At 45.9% G+C, this 20,520-nt stretch overlaps 1 protein-coding gene across 3 annotated transcripts in view; it reads right to left on the bottom strand.

The window, feature by feature from the left end:
• The window catches only part of GCC2 (GRIP and coiled-coil domain containing 2), an 82,287-nt gene extending 65,477 nt beyond the window's left edge, over positions 1-16,810 (bottom strand). For 2 of the 3 annotated variants that reach the window (XM_040425060.1, XM_040425059.1), the window contains exons 1-4: positions 16,739-16,810; positions 5,378-5,434; positions 4,157-4,241; positions 2,203-2,270 (exon numbers count right to left, since the gene is read on the bottom strand). In XM_040425060.1, coding sequence (XP_040280994.1) covers positions 2,203-2,270; positions 4,157-4,241; positions 5,378-5,434; positions 16,739-16,744 — 216 coding nt within the window. In that variant the 5' untranslated portion in view covers positions 16,745-16,810. Of the gene's footprint in view, positions 1-2,202; positions 2,271-4,156; positions 4,242-5,377; positions 5,435-5,895; positions 5,927-16,738 lie in introns of those variants that run through there. The other variant, XM_040425062.1, reaches the window with a different exon arrangement.
• Positions 16,811-20,520: the final 3,710 nt, after the last annotated feature.

Genomic DNA, 20,520 nt, shown 5'->3' with positions numbered 1-20,520 from the left:
CTTTTTAACGGTGTAAACTTGGCTGGTATCTATTGTTGGGAAAGGTGGCAACCCTAGGCGCATGCCATGTTCTGATCAATGGCTGCAGGGCACTCTCTGCTCTTCTTTTCTATCAACAGCCGCACACTGTTCCTGTTGGCCAGTCACATCACAGTGGGAAGAGAGCAACGCTCTCCTTCCTGCTCCACTGCCGCCAATGATCACGCAGTGTGGGCTTAGGGGAGTGTCAGGAAGGGAGGGAGGAAAATGGTGCAACATTGTTTAGTACAGTGCTGAGGAACACTGGGTTAATGTGACTCAAGTGAGATAAATGTTGGGGGTCACGTATTATTGTGAGGCACATTGTGTTATTACTTAAGAATCTCCATGTGTCTCACATTAATAGTAAGTGACCCCATCAAGTACCTCCTCAGATAATGGGCAACATATAGGCTTAATGTGTGTGTACATGATGAGGTTACTTACTATTAACGTGAGGCACACAGGGGGTCATTTATCAATTTGAAATACTCTTAAAATTAGGTGTACTCCAGGCGCAGACTAACCGTTGCGCCGCTATCTGCGACTTTTCCCAGCTCACGCCGTGTCTGAATAAGTGGGCCTGGCATGGACGGGCCAGCACAAGCCTCTCATTTACCATGCCTGTTTTAGGTGTAGAAAAATGTATAAATGTAAGACAGCGGTCTTACATTTAGAACTGGCGCTGGATGTGCCGAAGTTATGGAGAGGCTGGCGCCTCTTCATAACTTCAGCAGATCCACCGCCAGTTTAGGGGTTTATTAAGATCGGCGTCTGAGATGCCAGCCTTAATAAATTTGCCCCATAGTTTTTTCAATTTGGACCACCATGTGTCTCACATTAATAGTAAGTAACCCCATGTTGGCCATTATGTGAGAAGGTACTTGATTGGGTTACTTACTATTAATGTGAGTCACAAGGTTTCCGTATATCAATTTAGACCTCCATGTGCCTCAAATTAATAGCAAGTAACCCCAACATGTACTTCACACATTAACTACGTACAGTACATCATATAATAGTACCACTTAGGGTGAGGCCACATGGAGCGGCATTGGGGCAGCCAATGCTCTAGGTTATGTCCGTCATGGTTTTCTACTTGATTAGGGCTCACGCACATGGACGTATGGTGACCGAAAACAGCGGGTCCGCAATATACCGTGCGATTTTGGTCCATGCCTCCGCAACGCAAAAAACTAAAACATGTTCTATTTTTTTTGCAGTGTGGACCCATTAAAGTGAAGGGGTTTGCAAACGGAGGACACACGGCCCGGGGAGCACATGTTTGTGTGCATGAGCCCTTATATGGTGTTGTCCAGCTGTTCAATTTTACCGGAAAAGAGCCGTTTCACCCACAAAACCTATCAAATTGTAAGTCAGATTTTTAATGGGTTTTATGGGTGAAACAGCAGTTTTCCAGCATAATCAAGCAGCCAGACAACTGATACTTCAGCAAAGTATCATTTTGGTATTGAGAATTGTGATATTGCACTTGGTATTGGAATCAAAGTCCAAACTGTGGTATCATGCATTATGCTTTCAGTGTAAAAAAGTGTCAGACAAGCTATCAGGCTTGCCTATGGCATACACAGAAGGTAGACCCGGAAGCTTTCATTTGACCCCGGCTGCCATGTAAAGACATTGGCACCTCACCATCGCATTTGCAGGGGTGCCAATGGGCGACAGAGAGCCCCCTACCACTGAAACTACTTAGATGCTGTGGTTGTATAAGTGGTTATATGCTTGGGGGTCTGGCCTGTTAAAGCAGGAGTCCGGATGTTATAAGAGAGCCAAGCTCCTGCTCTTCACAGCAAGTAGGCCCCTTAGTGACTGCCGTAAGAAGGCGTATTGGAGGTCACTAAGGGAACAGTTCTTTTCATCATAATTCTGAGGCTGACAGCCAAAAAACAAAGGGGAGGCCATACCTTTGTTTACAACCAATAGGATCAGCACAATTACTTACTGCAGCACTTGAGGGGTTAAAACAGGTAAGACAGGTTTGATAACTGCCCTCCCATGTGTGATTGCATAGTCAGCATGACGGAACAGTGTAATGTTGGATAATCCCATGACCTATATACCCGTCATAAAGGATCAGTTTTAGGGATAACAGTGTCAGCCATAAACTTTTACAAAGTACAGTAAAACTAATACTCCATTAACCATGATATAATTAAGATTTACCTGTACAACATCATCTGCCCCTCCGGGAACTGTCTTGGTTTTCAATTCTTCCACTTCTTTTTCTAAATCTGTGAATTGCAAGCAGTAACAAGTGATGGTGCTGCAGGTCCTTGACTCCACATTACATTTAACATTCTATGGCCCCATTTTCAGAGGAGAGGTGGCCTTATGGCAGGACAGGTCTCCCAGATAGAGAGGGAAGCTCTTTGTAGCTGCTCCCTGTTCTGCCTAAGGGTTGCAGGTGAATTACCTAATGGGATGCATTTAATACACTAGATTAGGCACCGGTCCTGACATTACAATATTAGTACCTGGCACTTTAGGGCATTATAAGTAGATGTCATCGCTGTCATTTTTTTCCAGATCAGCTGATCTGTTCACCCCCTGTGCCCCCCGTTCTGGTTTCATGCCCTGTATGCTAATAGCATCGGTAGAGCGATGAGGAGACTCCAGTTTTTCTCACCACGTCACAGCCAGGGAAAAGGCGAGATTGGACAGCTTACAGCCAAGGAGGAGGAGACGTCCCCTGAGAAAAGCTGGCGTCTCCTTGTCCCTGTTCCGATGCCATCTATTAGCATACAGGGCATGAAACCAGAACAGGGGGCACAGCGGGGTGTACATAGATGGAAGAGGTAAGCCAGGGAATGGGGTTCCAGAGCTGCACACGGCCCCTGGGCCACCCGCTGTCCACCACCAACCCACAATGCAAAGTCGCACATTTACTCTTTCATGGACAGGGGTGTTTAGTTCCTTGAGGAGTTTCACTTCGCCTTTAGTAATGGTTTGAATGAATCCTTTAATTATCCAGTCCCTCAGCAAACAGATGAGGTGGCACTACTACCATAGGAAACGCTCAGCATTGCTGCAGGGCAAAGGAAGCATTACACGCCTAAATCCATCGCTGCCTGTGTCAGCAATCGCCTCTGTATTCTTCATACTCTCCGGTAGGGCGTAAGGGGCTGTTCAGATGAGCGATGATTTTCACGCATCACTTATGCGTTGCGTGAAAATCGCAGCATGCTCTATATTCTGCGTTTTTCACGCAACGCAGGCCCCATAGAAGTGAATGGGGTTGCGTGAAAATCGCATGCATCCGCAAGCAAGTGCGGATGCGGTGCGATTTTCACGCACGGTTGCTAGGTGACTGTCTATACACTGTATTATTTTCCCTTATAACATGGTTATAAGGGAAAATAATAGCATTCTGAATACAGAATGCTTAGTAGAAGGTCAATTGAGGGTTAAAAAATAAAAAAAATTAACTCACCTTGTCCTCTTGTTCGCGTAGTTCTCCCGGTCTTTAGTTCTTTAAAAAGATGAACTATGGGCTAAAGGACCTTTGATGACGTAAGATCACATGCTCCAATCACATGGTCCATCACCGCGGTGATGGACCATGTGATTGGAGCATGTGATCTTACGTCATCAAAGGTCCTTTAGCCCATAGTTCATCTTTTGAGAAGTAAAGAAGAGACCGGGACTTACGCGAACAAATGGAGAAGGTGAGTTAATTTTTTTTATTTTTTTTAACCCTCAACTGATCACCTACTATGCATTCTGTTTTCAGAATGCTATTATTTTCCCTTATAACCATGTTATAAGGGAAAATAATAACATCTACACAACACCGAACCCAAACCTGAACTTCTGTGAAGAAGTTCGGGTCTGGGTACCACAGTCGGTTTTTTATCACGCGCGTGCAAAACACATTGCACACGCACGATAAAAACTGAACAACGGAACGCAATCGCAGTCAAAACTGACTGCAATTGCATTCCTACTCGCGCGGGTTTGCCGCAACACACCGGGACGCATCCGGAACTAATCCGGACACGCTCGTGTGAACCCAGCCTAAGCCTGTGATCATTAAGATTCCCAGCAAATGCATCAACAGACTAGAGCCACCAGTATTCCAGCTCTAGCAGAGTACACAGGCTAGATGCCCCATCCATACCTGTACATCTGGATTTTACTTTCTGAATAAGAATCATCTGCTTCTTGGCAAATTTGATGAGATCTTCTTTAGACAGGGAGTCCAGCTATAAAACACATTGAACACGTGTATCTCACATTAGAACATGCATAAAATGATCAGAAAAAGGCTTCCATCATCAACTATGAAAACATGACTTGTGTATGGCTGCGCTCAGAGCTTATTCACACAATCACATCCGATGTTCGGTTTACAAAAACGTATCCGAAAAATCCAGATCATCTCTATTCATGGGAGTGAGAAGAATGGAATGCACCCAGAAATGGTCGTTCTGATCTACAAAAACAGGCCAGAATAGGACCTGCAGGACCTGACTTGTATGGCTCCATATCCTTTTTAAAAACCGGAGAACATGGCCACGGAGAACATGGCTACACATCTCATCACCCCCTTCACGCACACAAATGTATACGCCACCTGGATCATGGAGATTTTCCATCTATTCAGTTGTGATGTGGAGATATGTGAATGCAGACGTAGACATATTTGACACGTATGAACTGTGCACCTACATGACCACAATAAGTCTTCACGGACGGCAAGAAGATCCCATCCAAACGTGGCAGTCTATGGAGGGACACGTGGCGCTCAACACATTCATCAGCTGCCTCCACTGAAAACACACCGCTAGGAAAACTAGGTCCATTCACAAGGCTGTATGAACGGGTCCTTACCCATTTTACAATTTTGTGGACCGATTCCTTTAAATGGGGCCGCAAAAGTGGAAAGCAAACAGTGTCCTGTCCGCATACGTAGTTTCGTTCTGCGGCCCCGCAACAAAAGATAGAAGATGCCCTATTCTTGTCTGCGATTGCGGACAAGAACAGGCATTTCTACGATAGTGTAGGCCATGAGCCCTGTGACTCAGGGACGACCATCTTCCAGCAGTGAAGAAGATGTCACAAGCAGGAGGAGCTCCACAAATGAAGACATCAGTGCTGATCTCCTAATCACATTATATTAGTGTTTCCCGCTCAGTCTTTAATACACAGTGAACAATTCCGTTATTCCCAGTAAATTAAGAACTACAGTTGTAGTGAGTAGAGGAAGTAGAGAAATAAGAAGAAGGAGATAATATTTTAGCACATGATAAAGATCAAACATGCCACCGACGCCCTCGATAACCCAGTCTGTTAGTTACAGTACAGCTCAGTAGAAAGAAAGACTAGAAAACACATTTACCTTGGACTTCCCCGCTCCAGGGGTGGCTGGTGACGAGGCGCCATCTTGTCCAGTGTCCTAAATAAAGAGGAGAAGTCATATATATTGTCAGTCTAGTAAAGAGATATTGGTTTCTGGAGGGGTTAAACTGCCTTTCCACACATGTAAACTCGTCTAAAAATGCCTAAAATTAAAGCGTATGCCAGCCTGTACTAAAGCCGGGAACAGCATGCACGCTTCAGCAGGCCCAAGAGCTGAAATTACCCAGCAAGCTTTGCTAATGTCCGTTCAGAGCTTGTCCTGGTGACCTGCATTCTAGGAGTGTCCAGGGCTGGGAAAGTGACTGGTCTCACTGCACTGGGCCGACGACCAGTGGAATGGTCAGTGCAGCCCTGGGATACAATACAGGCCAGCGCACCTCTACTGCTGTGGTCCTTAACATGGCAGCCTTATGTTCACACACCATGTTCAGCACAGAATCTGCGCATGTGCTTTTCATGCAGTTGATGTACCCATGGCTGCTTACTTCAACACAAAACCTGTCACTCATCGTCTGGAGGGCATTCATCATCTCCCCTGCACCAGAAAAGTGGCTTTAAAAGTCAGAAGCTGCGTGTTTGTGACTATAAATGAGACTTTTGGAATAAATAAATAAATAAATCAATCAGAAGTGCCTCTTTTAATGTTGACCTTGCCAGTTTTCCAAAAGGGGGCATGGCAAGGGCAGAGAAGGGGCGTGACCAACACCAGACACACATTTATCTTCATTTCCACCAGATCTGCGGTAGATTTCCGCTTAGGCGTGCGGCAGTCTTGATAAATCTCCCTCACTGCCCTGGTACGCATTGTGGGGTGGTCTATAAAGTACTGACTGCCAGCACAGAAGTGACAGTCCCCGATTCCTGCTGTGCCCACAGCTCTGTCAGTCCTTCTGTATAGTGACGGCATCTTACTGCAGCTGGGGCTGACTACCCACAGGGTTGGTCAGTGAAGGCTCCAAACACTTTGCTCCCCCCTCCTCACCAGTCTACCAGCTGCAGTAGCAGTTTTTATTGATTTTACATTGAGCAATAGCTGTAGTCCGAAGCAGTAAAGTGACTTGGAAGCAATCCTGTACCCTGCAGCTGTCACCCGATAGTTCAATTCAGTCAAAAGTACTATAAAATATCTAGATGTGTCTCCAACAGTATCACACAAGGCTTAGATACACCACAGCAGTGATCCTGAGAATTATTACTTAAACGTCAATGCACTTGTGCTAGTGAATATGGAAAACTTTGCAATATGTCTTATCAGAGAAAATGCTTCTTTCTCCCACTACCTCTTTCTAAACTAACATCCCTGCTACGTCGTCCTGGTGCCCTCAGCTCACTACGGGTACGGCCTGATGGTGCAGCCAAGCCATACTCGCCCATGGCAGCCAATGGCAGAAGGGCACTGCTTTTTCCCGATGTGGCGCCTCACCAATTGTTATACAGTTATATTGGAGGTACCACAAAAAGGTGGCATTAGAACGACAACTCCGTACACATAAAACAAGCTATGCCGATAAGTTATGGCTTTTGAAATGCGGAGATGAAAAACCAAAAAAAATGGCTGCAGCCTTAGGTACCAAACTAGGCGGTGTCCTTAAGGAGATGCATGAAATTAAAGCCCAATACCCGGCAGCGGATCTTGTGTCATCATCACACGATAGGCTGAAATGCAGCCGCTCCGTTCTTCAGGGAAAGCGATCATTTATATAAAATGGATACAAAGATGAGGAGGAAGTAGTGTTCAGAACGCAGGTTCTGTTCTGCCCTATGGCTTCTGTTCACAACAGAGGACCCAAATAGCACCTGACGGACCCACTGGCTTATAATGGGGTCCTTCAAGGTTTCTGTCATTCTGACAGCAAGATCAGGGCTACGTGCTGTAATAATCATTACAGGATAGGGATGTGGTGCTTTGAGGTTCCCTCAGGCAGTATCACACATGATAAGCTTAGATACACTAGCTCAGCCCCCCAGTGATAATCATTACAGAATAGGGATGTGGTGCTGTGAGGTTCCCTCAGGCAGTATCACACATGATAAGCTTAGATACACTAGCTCAGCCCCCCAGTGATACTAATCATTACAGGATAGGGATGTGGTGCTGTGAGGTTCCCTCAGGCAGTATCACACATGATAAGCTTAGATACACTAGCTCAGCCCCCCAGTGATACTAATCATTACAGGATAGGGATGTGGTGCTGTGAGGTTCCCTCAGGCAGTATCACACATGATAAGCTTAGATACACTAGCTCAGCCCCCCGGTGATACTAATCATTACAGGATAGGGATGTGGTGCTGTGAGGTTCCCTCAGGCAGTATCACACATGATAAGCTTAGATACACTAGATCAGCCCCCCCGGTGATACTAATCATTACAGGATAGGGATGTGGTGCTTTGAGGTTCCCTCAGGCAGTATCACACATGATAAGCTTAGATACACTAGCTCAGCCCCCCGGTGATACTAATCATTACAGGATAGGGATGTGGTGCTGTAAAGGTTCCCTCAGGCAGTATCACACATGATAAGCTTAGATACACTAGCTCAGCCTCCAGTGATACTAATCATTACAGGATAGGGATGTGGTGCTTTGAGGTTCCCTCAGGCAGTATCACACATGATAAGCTTAGATACACTAGCTCAGCCCCCCAGTGATAATCATTACAGAATAGGGATGTGGTGCTGTGAGGTTCCCTCAGGCAGTATCACACATGATAAGCTTAGATACACTAGCTCAGCCCCCCAGTGATACTAATCATTACAGGATAGGGATGTGGTGCTGTGAGGTTCCCTCAGGCAGTATCACACATGATAAGCTTAGATACACTAGCTCAGCCCCCCGGTGATACTAATCATTACAGGATAGGGATGTGGTGCTTTGAGGTTCCCTCAGGCAGTATCACACATGATAAGCTTAGATACACTAGCTCAGCCCCCCGGTGATACTAATCATTACAGGATAGGGATGTGGTGCTTTGAGGTTCCCTCAGGCAGTATCACACATAAGCTTAGATACACTAGCTCAGCCCCCCAGTGATACTAATCATTACAGGATAGGGATGTGGTGCTGTCAGGTTCCCTCAGGCAGTATCACACATGATAAGCTTAGATACACTAGCTCAGCCCCCCGGTGATACTAATCATTACAGGATAAGGATGTGGTGCTGTGAGGTTCCCTCAGGCAGGATCACACATGATAAGCTTAGATACACTAGCTCAGCCCCCCGGTGATACTAATCATTACAGGATAGGGATGTGGTGCTGTGTGGTTCCCTCAGGCAGTATCACACATGATAAGCTTAGATACACTAGCTCAGCCCCCAGTGATACTAATCATTACAGAATAGGGATGTGGTGCTGTGAGGTTCCCTCAGGCAGTATCACACATGATAAGCTTAGATACACTAGCTCAGCCCCCCGGTGATACTAATCATTACAGGATAAGGATGTGGTGCTGTGAGGTTCCCTCAGGCAGGATCACACATGATAAGCTTAGATACACTAGCTCAGCCCCCCGGTGATACTAATCATTACAGGATAGGGATGTGGTGCTGTGTGGTTCCCTCAGGCAGTATCACACATGATAAGCTTAGATACACTAGCTCAGCCCCCCGGTGATACTAATCATTACAGGATAAGGATGTGGTGCTGTGAGGTTCCCTCAGGCAGTATCACACATGATAAGCTTAGATACACTAGCTCAGCCACCCAGTGACGATAATCATTACAGGATAGGGATGTGGTGCTGTGAGGTTCCCTCAGGCAGTATCACACATGATAAGCTTAGATACACTAGCTCAGCCCCCCAGTGACACTAATCATTACAGGATAGGGATGTGGTGCTGTGAGGTTCCCTCAGGCAGTATCACACATGATAAGCTTAGATACACTAGCTCAGCCCCCCGGTGATACTAATCATTACAGGATAGGGATGTGGTGCTGTGTGGTTCCCTCAGGCAGTATCACACATGATAAGCTTAGATACACTAGCTCAGCCCCCCGGTGATACTAATCATTACAGGATAGGGATGTGGTGCTTTGAGGTTCCCTCAGGCAGTATCACACATAAGCTTAGATACACTAGCTCAGCCCCCCAGTGATACTAATCATTACAGGATAGGGATGTGGTGCTGTCAGGTTCCCTCAGGCAGTATCACACATGATAAGCTTAGATACACTAGCTCAGCCCCCCGGTGATACTAATCATTACAGGATAAGGATGTGGTGCTGTGAGGTTCCCTCAGGCAGGATCACACATGATAAGCTTAGATACACTAGCTCAGCCCCCCGGTGATACTAATCATTACAGGATAGGGATGTGGTGCTGTGTGGTTCCCTCAGGCAGTATCACACATGATAAGCTTAGATACACTAGCTCAGCCCCCAGTGATACTAATCATTACAGAATAGGGATGTGGTGCTGTGAGGTTCCCTCAGGCAGTATCACACATGATAAGCTTAGATACACTAGCTCAGCCCCCCGGTGATACTAATCATTACAGGATAAGGATGTGGTGCTGTGAGGTTCCCTCAGGCAGGATCACACATGATAAGCTTAGATACACTAGCTCAGCCCCCCGGTGATACTAATCATTACAGGATAGGGATGTGGTGCTGTGTGGTTCCCTCAGGCAGTATCACACATGATAAGCTTAGATACACTAGCTCAGCCCCCCGGTGATACTAATCATTACAGGATAAGGATGTGGTGCTGTGAGGTTCCCTCAGGCAGTATCACACATGATAAGCTTAGATACACTAGCTCAGCCACCCAGTGACGATAATCATTACAGGATAGGGATGTGGTGCTGTGAGGTTCCCTCAGGCAGTATCACACATGATAAGCTTAGATACACTAGCTCAGCCCCCCAGTGACACTAATCATTACAGGATAGGGATGTGGTGCTGTGAGGTTCCCTCAGGCAGTATCACACATGATAAGCTTAGATACACTAGCTCAGCCCCCCGGTGATACTAATCATTACAGGATAGGGATGTGGTGCTGTGTGGTTCCCTCAGGCAGTATCACACATGATAAGCTTAGATACACTAGCTCAGCCCCCCGGTGATACTAATCATTACAGGATAGGGGTGTGGTGCTGTGAGGTTCCCTCAGGCAGTATCACACATGATAAGCTTAGATACACTAGCTCAGCCCCCAGTGATACTAATCATTACAGAATAGGGATGTGGTGCTGTGAGGTTCCCTCAGGCAGTATCACACATGATAAGCTTAGATACACTAGCTCAGCCCCCCAGTGATACTAATCATTACAGGATAGGGATGTGGTGCTGTGAGGTTCCCTCAGGCAGTATCACACATGATAAGCTTAGATACACTAGCTCAGCCCCCCGGTGATACTAATCCTTACAGGATAAGGATGTGGTGCTGTGAGGTTCCCTCAGGCAGTATCACACATGATAAGCTTAGATACACTAGCTCAGCCCCCCGGTGATACTAATCATTACAGGATAGGGATGTGGTGCTGTGAGGTTCCCTCAGGCAGTATCACACATGATAAGCTTAGATACACTAGCTCAGCCCCCCGGTGATACTAATCATTACAGGATAGGGATGTGGTGCTGTGTGGTTCCCTCAGGCAGTATCACACATGATAAGCTTAGATACACTAGCTCAGCCCCCAGTGATACTAATCATTACAGAATAGGGATGTGGTGCTGTGAGGTTCCCTCAGGCAGTATCACACATGATAAGCTTAGATACACTAGCTCAGCCCCCCGGTGATACTAATCATTACAGGATAGGGATGTGGTGCTGTGTGGTTCCCTCAGGCAGTATCACACATGATAAGCTTAGATACACTAGCTCAGCCCCCCGGTGATACTAATCATTACAGGATAAGGATGTGGTGCTGTGAGGTTCCCTCAGGCAGTATCACACATGATAAGCTTAGATACACTAGCTAAGCCCCCAGTGATACTAATCATTACAGGATAAGGATGTGGTGCTGTGAGGTTCCCTCAGGCAGGATCACACATGATAAGCTTAGATACACTAGCTCAGCCCCCCAGTGATACTAATCCTTACAGAATAGGGATGTGGTGCTGTGAGGTTCCCTCAGGCAGTATCACACATGATAAGCTTAGATACACTAGCTCAGCCCCCCGGTGATACTAATCATTACAGAATAGGGATGTGGTGCTGTGAGGTTCCCTCAGGCAGTATCACACATGATAAGCTTAGATACACTAGCTCAGCCCCCCAGTGATACTAATCATTACAGGATAGGGATGTGGTGCTGTGAGGTTCCCTCAGGCAGGATCACACATGATAAGCTTAGATACACTAGCTCAGCCCCCCAGTGATACTAATCATTACAGGATAGGGATGTGGTGCTGTGAGGTTCCCTCAGGCAGTATCACACATAATAAGCTTAGATACACTAGCTCAGCCCCCCAGTGATACTAATCATTACAGGATAGGGATGTGGTGGTGTGAGGTTCCCTCAGGCAGGATCACACATGATAAGCTTAGATACACTAGCTCAGCCCCCCAGTGATAATCATTACAGGTTAAGGATGTGGTGCTGTGAGGTTCCCTCAGGCAGTATCACACATGATAAGCTTAGATACACTAGCTCAGCCCCCCGGTGATACTAATCATTACAGGATAGGGGTGTGGTGCTGTGAGGTTCCCTCAGGCAGTATCACACATGATAAGCTTAGATACACTAGCTCAGCACCCCGGTGATACTAATCCTTACAGAATAGGGATGTGGTGCTGTGAGGTTCCCTCAGGCAGTATCACACATGATAAGCTTAGATACACTAGCTCAGCCCCCAGTGATACTAATCATTACAGGATAGGGATGTGGTGCTGTGAGGTTCCCTCAGGCAGTATCACACATGATAAGCTTAGATACACTAGCTCAGCCCCCCAGTGATACTAATTATTACAGGATAGGGATGTGGTGCTGTGTGGTTCCCTCAGGCAGTATCACACATGATAAGCTTAGATACACTAGCTCAGCCCCCCGGTGATACTAATCATTACAGGATAGGGATGTGGTGCTGTGTGGTTCCCTCAGGCAGTATCACACATGATAAGCTTAGATACACTAGCTAAGCCCCCAGTGATACTAATCATTACAGGATAGGGATGTGGTGCTTTGAGGTTCCCTCAGGCAGTATCACACATGATAAGCTTAGATACACTAGCTCAGCCCCCCGGTGATACTAATCATTACAGGATAAGGATGTGGTGCTGTGAGGTTCCCTCAGGCAGGATCACACATGATAAGCTTAGATACACTAGCTCAGCCCCCCAGTGATACTAATCCTTACAGAATAGGGATGTGGTGCTGTGAGGTTCCCTCAGGCAGTATCACACATGATAAGCTTAGATACACTAGCTCAGCCCCCCGGTGATACTAATCATTACAGAATAGGGATGTGGTGCTGTGAGGTTCCCTCAGGCAGTATCACACATGATAAGCTTAGATACACTAGCTCAGCCCCCCAGTGATACTAATCATTACAGGATAGGGATGTGGTGCTGTGAGGTTCCCTCAGGCAGTATCACACATGATAAGCTTAGATACACTAGCTCAGCCCCCCAGTGATACTAATCATTCCAGGATAGGGATGTGGTGCTGTGAGGTTCCCTCAGGCAGTATCACACATGATAAGCTTAGATACACTAGCTCAGCCCCCCAGTGATACTAATCATTCCAGGATAGGGATGTGGTGCTGTGAGGTTCCCTCAGGCAGTATCACACATGATAAGCTTAGATACACTAGATCAGCCCCCCCGGTGATACTAATCATTACAGGATAGGGATGTGGTGCTGTGTGGTTCCCTCAGGCAGTATCACACATTATAAGCTTAGATACACTAGCTCAGCCCCCCGGTGATACTAATCATTACAGGATAGGGATGTGGTGCTGTGAGGTTCCCTCAGGCAGTATCACACATAATAAGCTTAGATACACTAGCTCAGCCCCCCAGTGATACTAATCATTACAGGATAGGGATGTGGTGCCGTGAGGTTCCCTCAGGCAGTATCACACATGATAAGCTTAGATACACTAGCTCAGCCCCCCAGTGATACTAATCATTACAGGATAGGGATGTGGTGCTCCCTTAGGCAGTATCACACATGATAAGCTTAGATACACTAGCTCAGCCCCCGGTGATACTAATCATTACAGGATAGGGATGTGGTGCTGTGAGGTTCCCTCAGGCAGTATCACACATGATAAGCTTAGATACACTAGCTCAGCCCCCCGGTGATACTAATCATTACAGAATAGGGATGTGGTGCTGTGAGGTTCCCTCAGGCAGTATCACACATGATAAGCTTAGATACACTAGCTCAGCCCCCCAGTGATACTAATCATTACAGGATAGGGATGTGGTGCTGTGAGGTTCCCTCAGGCAGTATCACACATGATAAGCTTAGATACACTAGCTCAGCCCCCCAGTGATACTAATCATTCCAGGATAGGGATGTGGTGCTGTGAGGTTCCCTCAGGCAGTATCACACATGATAAGCTTAGATACACTAGCTCAGCCCCCCAGTGATACTAATCATTCCAGGATAGGGATGTGGTGCTGTGAGGTTCCCTCAGGCAGTATCACACATGATAAGCTTAGATACACTAGATCAGCCCCCCCGGTGATACTAATCATTACAGGATAGGGATGTGGTGCTGTGTGGTTCCCTCAGGCAGTATCACACATTATAAGCTTAGATACACTAGCTCAGCCCCCCGGTGATACTAATCATTACAGGATAGGGATGTGGTGCTGTGAGGTTCCCTCAGGCAGTATCACACATAATAAGCTTAGATACACTAGCTCAGCCCCCCAGTGATACTAATCATTACAGGATAGGGATGTGGTGCCGTGAGGTTCCCTCAGGCAGTATCACACATGATAAGCTTAGATACACTAGCTCAGCCCCCCAGTGATACTAATCATTACAGGATAGGGATGTGGTGCTGTGAGGTTCCCTCAGGCAGTATCACACATGATAAGCTTAGATACACTAGCTCAGCCCCCCAGTGATACTAATCATTACAGGATAGGGATGTGGTGCTGTGAGGTTCCCTCAGGCAGTATCACACATGATAAGCTTAGATACACTAGCTCAGCCCCCCGGTGATACTAATCATTACAGGATAGGGATGTGGTGCTGTGAGGTTCCCTCAGGCAGTATCACACATGATAAGCTTAGATACACTAGCTCAGCCCCCCAGTGATACTAATCATTACAGGATAGGGATGTGGTGCTGTGAGGTTCCCTCAGGCAGTATCACACATGATAAGCTTAGATACACTAGATCAGCCCCCCCGGTGATACTAATCATTACAGGATAGGGATGTGGTGCTGTGTGGTTCCCTCAGGCAGTATCACACATTATAAGCTTAGATACACTAGCTCAGCCCCCCGGTGATACTAATCATTACAGGATAGGGATGTGGTGCTGTGAGGTTCCCTCAGGCAGTATCACACATAATAAGCTTAGATACACTAGCTCAGCCCCCCAGTGATACTAATCATTACAGGATAGGGATGTGGTGCCGTGAGGTTCCCTCAGGCAGTATCACACATGATAAGCTTAGATACACTAGCTCAGCCCCCCAGTGATACTAATCATTACAGGATAGGGATGTGGTGCTCCCTTAGGCAGTATCACACATGATAAGCTTAGATACACTAGCTCAGCCCCCGGTGATACTAATCATTACAGGATAGGGATGTGGTGCTGTGAGGTTCCCTCAGGCAGTATCACACATGATAAGCTTAGATACACTAGCTCAGCCCCCCGGTGATACTAATCATTACAGAATAGGGATGTGGTGCTGTGAGGTTCCCTCAGGCAGTATCACACATGATAAGCTTAGATACACTAGCTCAGCCCCCCAGTGATACTAATCATTACAGGATAGGGATGTGGTGCTGTGAGGTTCCCTCAGGCAGTATCACACATGATAAGCTTAGATACACTAGCTCAGCCCCCCAGTGATACTAATCATTCCAGGATAGGGATGTGGTGCTGTGAGGTTCCCTCAGGCAGTATCACACATGATAAGCTTAGATACACTAGCTCAGCCCCCCAGTGATACTAATCATTCCAGGATAGGGATGTGGTGCTGTGAGGTTCCCTCAGGCAGTATCACACATGATAAGCTTAGATACACTAGATCAGCCCCCCCGGTGATACTAATCATTACAGGATAGGGATGTGGTGCTGTGTGGTTCCCTCAGGCAGTATCACACATTATAAGCTTAGATACACTAGCTCAGCCCCACGGTGATACTAATCATTACAGGATAGGGATGTGGTGCTGTGAGGTTCCCTCAGGCAGTATCACACATAATAAGCTTAGATACACTAGCTCAGCCCCCCAGTGATACTAATCATTACAGGATAGGGATGTGGTGCCGTGAGGTTCCCTCAGGCAGTATCACACATGATAAGCTTAGATACACTAGCTCAGCCCCCCAGTGATACTAATCATTACAGGATAGGGATGTGGTGCTGTGAGGTTCCCTCAGGCAGTATCACACATGATAAGCTTAGATACACTAGCTCAGCCCCCCAGTGATACTAATCATTACAGGATAGGGATGTGGTGCTGTGAGGTTCCCTCAGGCAGTATCACACATGATAAGCTTAGATACACTAGCTCAGCCCCCCGGTGATACTAATCATTACAGGATAGGGATGTGGTGCTGTGAGGTTCCCTCAGGCAGTATCACACATGATAAGCTTAGATACACTAGCTCAGCCCCCCAGTGATAATCATTACAGGATAGGGATGTGGTGCTGTGAGGTTCCCTCAGGCAGTATCACACATGATAAGCTTAGATACACTAGCTCAGCCCCCAGTGATACTAATCATTACAGGATAGGGATGTGGTGCTGTGAGGTTCCCTCAGGCAGTATCACACATGATAAGCTTAGATACACTAGCTCAGCCCCCCCGGTGATACTAATCATTACAGGATAGGGATGTGGTGCTGTGAGGTTCCCTCAGGCAGTATCACACATGATAAGCTTAGATACACTAGCTCAGCCCCCAGTGATACTAATCATTACAGGATAGGGATGTGGTGCTGTGAGGTTCCCTCAGGCAGTATCACACATGATAAGCTTAGATACATCCACTGCATGATGTGGCCCCTGATATACTATCACATATATACCTCACTGACAACTATGAGAACCAGGCAGAAATGTAACGATATACATATCCAGTGTACATAACGCTGAGTGCCCCCATTCCTCCGGGGGACCCCCATACACAGGTATTACACAGGGGGTCTCCGGGCTGCACCTCAATGTAAGATACCAGCTCAGCCCCCCGACATTCTCACCTCCATTTCCGGAATTATTCCAACAGTAAATGCCAGATCCTGGTTGGGTGAAGGACCTTTGATGACGTCCTGATCATGTGAGCGGTCACATGACTGGGAGGAGCCGGGCTCTGTGCTGCGCTGGTTTCTGTGGAGTGTCAGCAGTCAGCAGGTGGACGGACAGGTTCTCCTTACATTCCATCACCGCTGTACACTCATCTTATGTGTAGCTGACCTGTGTGTGTCTGTACGATTCCTATAGCAGAGCTGTGTGTGTAATCTACATGTAGCAGGGTTGTGTCTGTATATAAGATGCCTTCAGCTGAGCTGTGTGCATGTAGCAGTGCTGTATGTGTACATGTAGAAGAGTTGTGTGTCCCTGTATATAAGATTCCTGCAGCAGAGCTGTGTGTGTAATCTACATGTAGCAGGGTTGTGTCTGTATTTATATAAGATGCCCTCAGCTGAGCTGTCTGCATGTAGCAGTGCTGTATGTGTAGATGTAGAAGAGTTGTGTGTCCCTGTATATAAGATTCCTGCAGCAGAGCTGTGTGTGTAATCTACATGTAGCAGGGTTGTGTCTGTATTTATATAAGATGCCCTCAGCTGAGCTGTCTGCATGTAGCAGTGCTGTATGTGTACATGTAGAAGAGTTGTGTGTCCCTGTATATAAGATTCCTGCAGCAGAGCTGTGTGTGTAATCTACATGTAGCAGGGTTGTGTCTGTATTTATATAAGATGCCCTCAGCTGAGCTGTGTGCATGTAGCAGTGCTGTATGTGTACATGTAGAAGAGTTGTGTGTCCCTGTATATAAGATTCCTGCAGCAGAGCTGTGTGTGTAATCTACATATAGCAGGGTTGTGTCTGTATATAAGATGCCCTCAGCTGAGCTGTCTGCATGTAGCAGTGCTGTATGTGTAGATGTAGAAGAGTTGTGTGTCCCTGTATATAAGATTCCTGCAGCAGAGCTGTGTGTGTGTGTAAGGTGCTTTGGACTTCAAGCCCTACATTTGCTGTATATGTTGGGAAATCTCTTGACACTTAGGGCTCCAGCCATCTAAGGCCTCCTGCACACAAACGTGGGTGCTCCGTTGCCGTATTGCGGATCCACAATACACGGGCGCGGTTCCGTGGGCATTCCGCATTCACTTCAATGGGTCCGCAAATCTGGAGGAATGGAACGGAACTACGGAGTGCTTCCGTGGGGTTTCGTGCCGTTCCGCAAAAAGATAGAACACGTCCTATCTTTTTGTGGAACGGCCGGATCTTGGACCCATTAAAGTGAATGGGTCCGCGATCCGTTGCGGCTGCCCCACGGACGGTGTTCGTGCATTACGGTCTGCTGCACAACCACGGGGTGCACACATTCGTGTGCAGGAAGCCTAACAAAGACCACAAGAATGACCCATCAGGCTTGTATATGTGGGTGTACCTTTTTATTTCTCTGTATAGAGAAGTGCTCGTATTTGTAGAGGCCTCCCACAAACACATGTACTGCATGGTGTGCTTTCCTTCAGAGGACATCATGGTTCATATCATCCTTCTAAAATAAAGGATCTCAGACGGAAATGGCTAAAAAGGATGCCAAATGTGCATAAATTATTAACGGATGCTTAACCACTTCCCATCTGGGCCCTTTGCACCCTTCCTGACCAGGCCAAATTTTGCAAAACTGACATATCTCACTTTATGTGGTAATAACTTTGGAACGCCTTTATTTATCCAAGTCATTCAGAGATTGTTTTCTCGTGACACATTGTACTTCATGATAGTCATAAATTTGAGTCAAAATATTTCACCTTTATTTATGAAAAAATCCCAAATTTACCCAAAAATTTGAAAAATTCGCAATTTTCTAAATTTCAATTTCTCTGCTTTTAAAACAGAAAGTGATACCTCATAAAATATTTATTATTTAACATTCCCCATATGTCTACTTTATGTTGGCATCATTTTGGAAATGTCATTTTATTTTTTTAGGACGTTAGAAGGCTTAGAAGTTTAGAAGCAATTCTTCAAATTTTTAAGAAAATTGCCAAAACCCACTTTATAAGGACCAGTTCAGGTCTGAAGTCACTTTGTGGGGCCTACATAGTGGATACCCCCATAAATGACCCCATTGTAGAAACTACACCCCTCAAGGTATTCAAAACCGATTTTACAAACTTTGTTAACCCTTTAGGCGTTCCACAAGAATTAAAGGAAAATGGAGATCAAATTTTTAAATTTCACTTTTTAGGCAGATTTTCCATTTTAATCAATTTTTTTCTTTAACACATCGATGGTTAACAGCCAAACAAAACTCAATATTTATTACCCAGATTCTGCGGTTTACAGAAACACCCCACATGTGGTCATAAACTGCTGTATGGGCACACGGCAGGGCGCAGAAGGAAAGGAACTCCACATGGTTTTTAGATGCCATGTCCCATTTGAAGCCCCCTGATGCACCCTTACAGTAGAAACTCCCAAGAAGTGACCCCATTTTGGAAACTAGGGGATAAGGTGCCAGTTTTATTAGTACTATTTTTGGGTACATATGATTTTTTGATCATTCATTATAACACTTTATGGGGCAAGGTGACCAAAAAATTGGTTGTTTTAGCACAGTTTCTATTTATTTATTTTTACAGCGTTCACCTGAGGGGTTCAGTCAAGTGACATTTTTATAGAGCAGATTGTTACGGACGTGGCGATACCTAATATGTATACTTTTTCTCATTTATTAAAGTTTTACACAATAATAGCATTTTTGAAACCAAAAAATTATGTTTTAATGTGTCCATGTTCTGAGAGCTATAGTTTTTTTATTTTTTGAGAGATTTTCTTATGTAGGGGCTCATTTTTTGCGGGATGAGGTGACGGTTTTATTGGTACTATTTTGTGGGACATACGCGTTTTTGATCACTTGGTGTTGCACCTTTTGTGATGCAAGGTGACAAAAATTGCTTGTTTTGACACAGTTTTTTTTATTATTTTTTTACGGTGTTCACCCGAGGGGTTAGGTCATGTGATATTTCTATAGAGCTGGTTTTTACGGACGCGGCAATACTAAATATGTCTATTTTATTTTATTTTTTCTATTTTTAATTTTTTTTTTTATTCCTTACTTGGGATTTTTTTTTTTTTTACATGTGAAACTTTTTTTTATTTTATTTTTTCAACCCTTTATTTTATTTTTATTTTATTTTACACTTTTCGTCCCCCATAAGGTCATACAAGACCTCTGGGGGACATTTACTTCACTTTTTTTTACACTGTTGATTTCTCCTGTAACTGGGGCTGACATAGTAGCCCCAGTTACAGGACAAATGCACCCCTAGAGAGGCTGTACAGCAGCAATCCTGCGCTGTACAGCCTCAGTGCAGGGCTGATCGAGGTCTCTGAGAGACCTCACACAGCCCCTGCACACTCCGGTCACGGCGGTCACATGACCGCCGGGCCGGAACAGGAAGTGCACAGCGCTTCCTGCTCTGCAGACACAGCGCTCGGTGAGCGCTGTGTCTGCAGCGATCGTGAAGGCAGGGACACCTGGGCACTGTCCCTGCCTTGTCTTAGGGTTGCCCTGCTGTCACTGACAGCGGGCAACCCGATCAGCAGCTGCACGATTAGCGTGCAGCTGCTATTTCTGACAGGACGTTTTAAAACGTGCTGTCAGAAATAGACGTCCACCCATAGGACGTTTATATCCTATGGGCGGACGTGAGGCGGTTAAAATAAAGGTCCCTTTTTGTCTTTCTCTGTTCTTCTGATGGATCAGAAAAAACTGAAAAATAAATGGTGATCTGAACTCAGCCTAAGG

This window comes from Bufo bufo, chromosome 3 (assembly GCF_905171765.1).
Source record: "Bufo bufo chromosome 3, aBufBuf1.1, whole genome shotgun sequence".
Taxonomy (NCBI): domain Eukaryota; kingdom Metazoa; phylum Chordata; class Amphibia; order Anura; family Bufonidae; genus Bufo; species Bufo bufo.
Note: the sequence above shows the minus strand (reverse complement) of the source record. Positions and strands in the feature narration are given on the sequence as shown.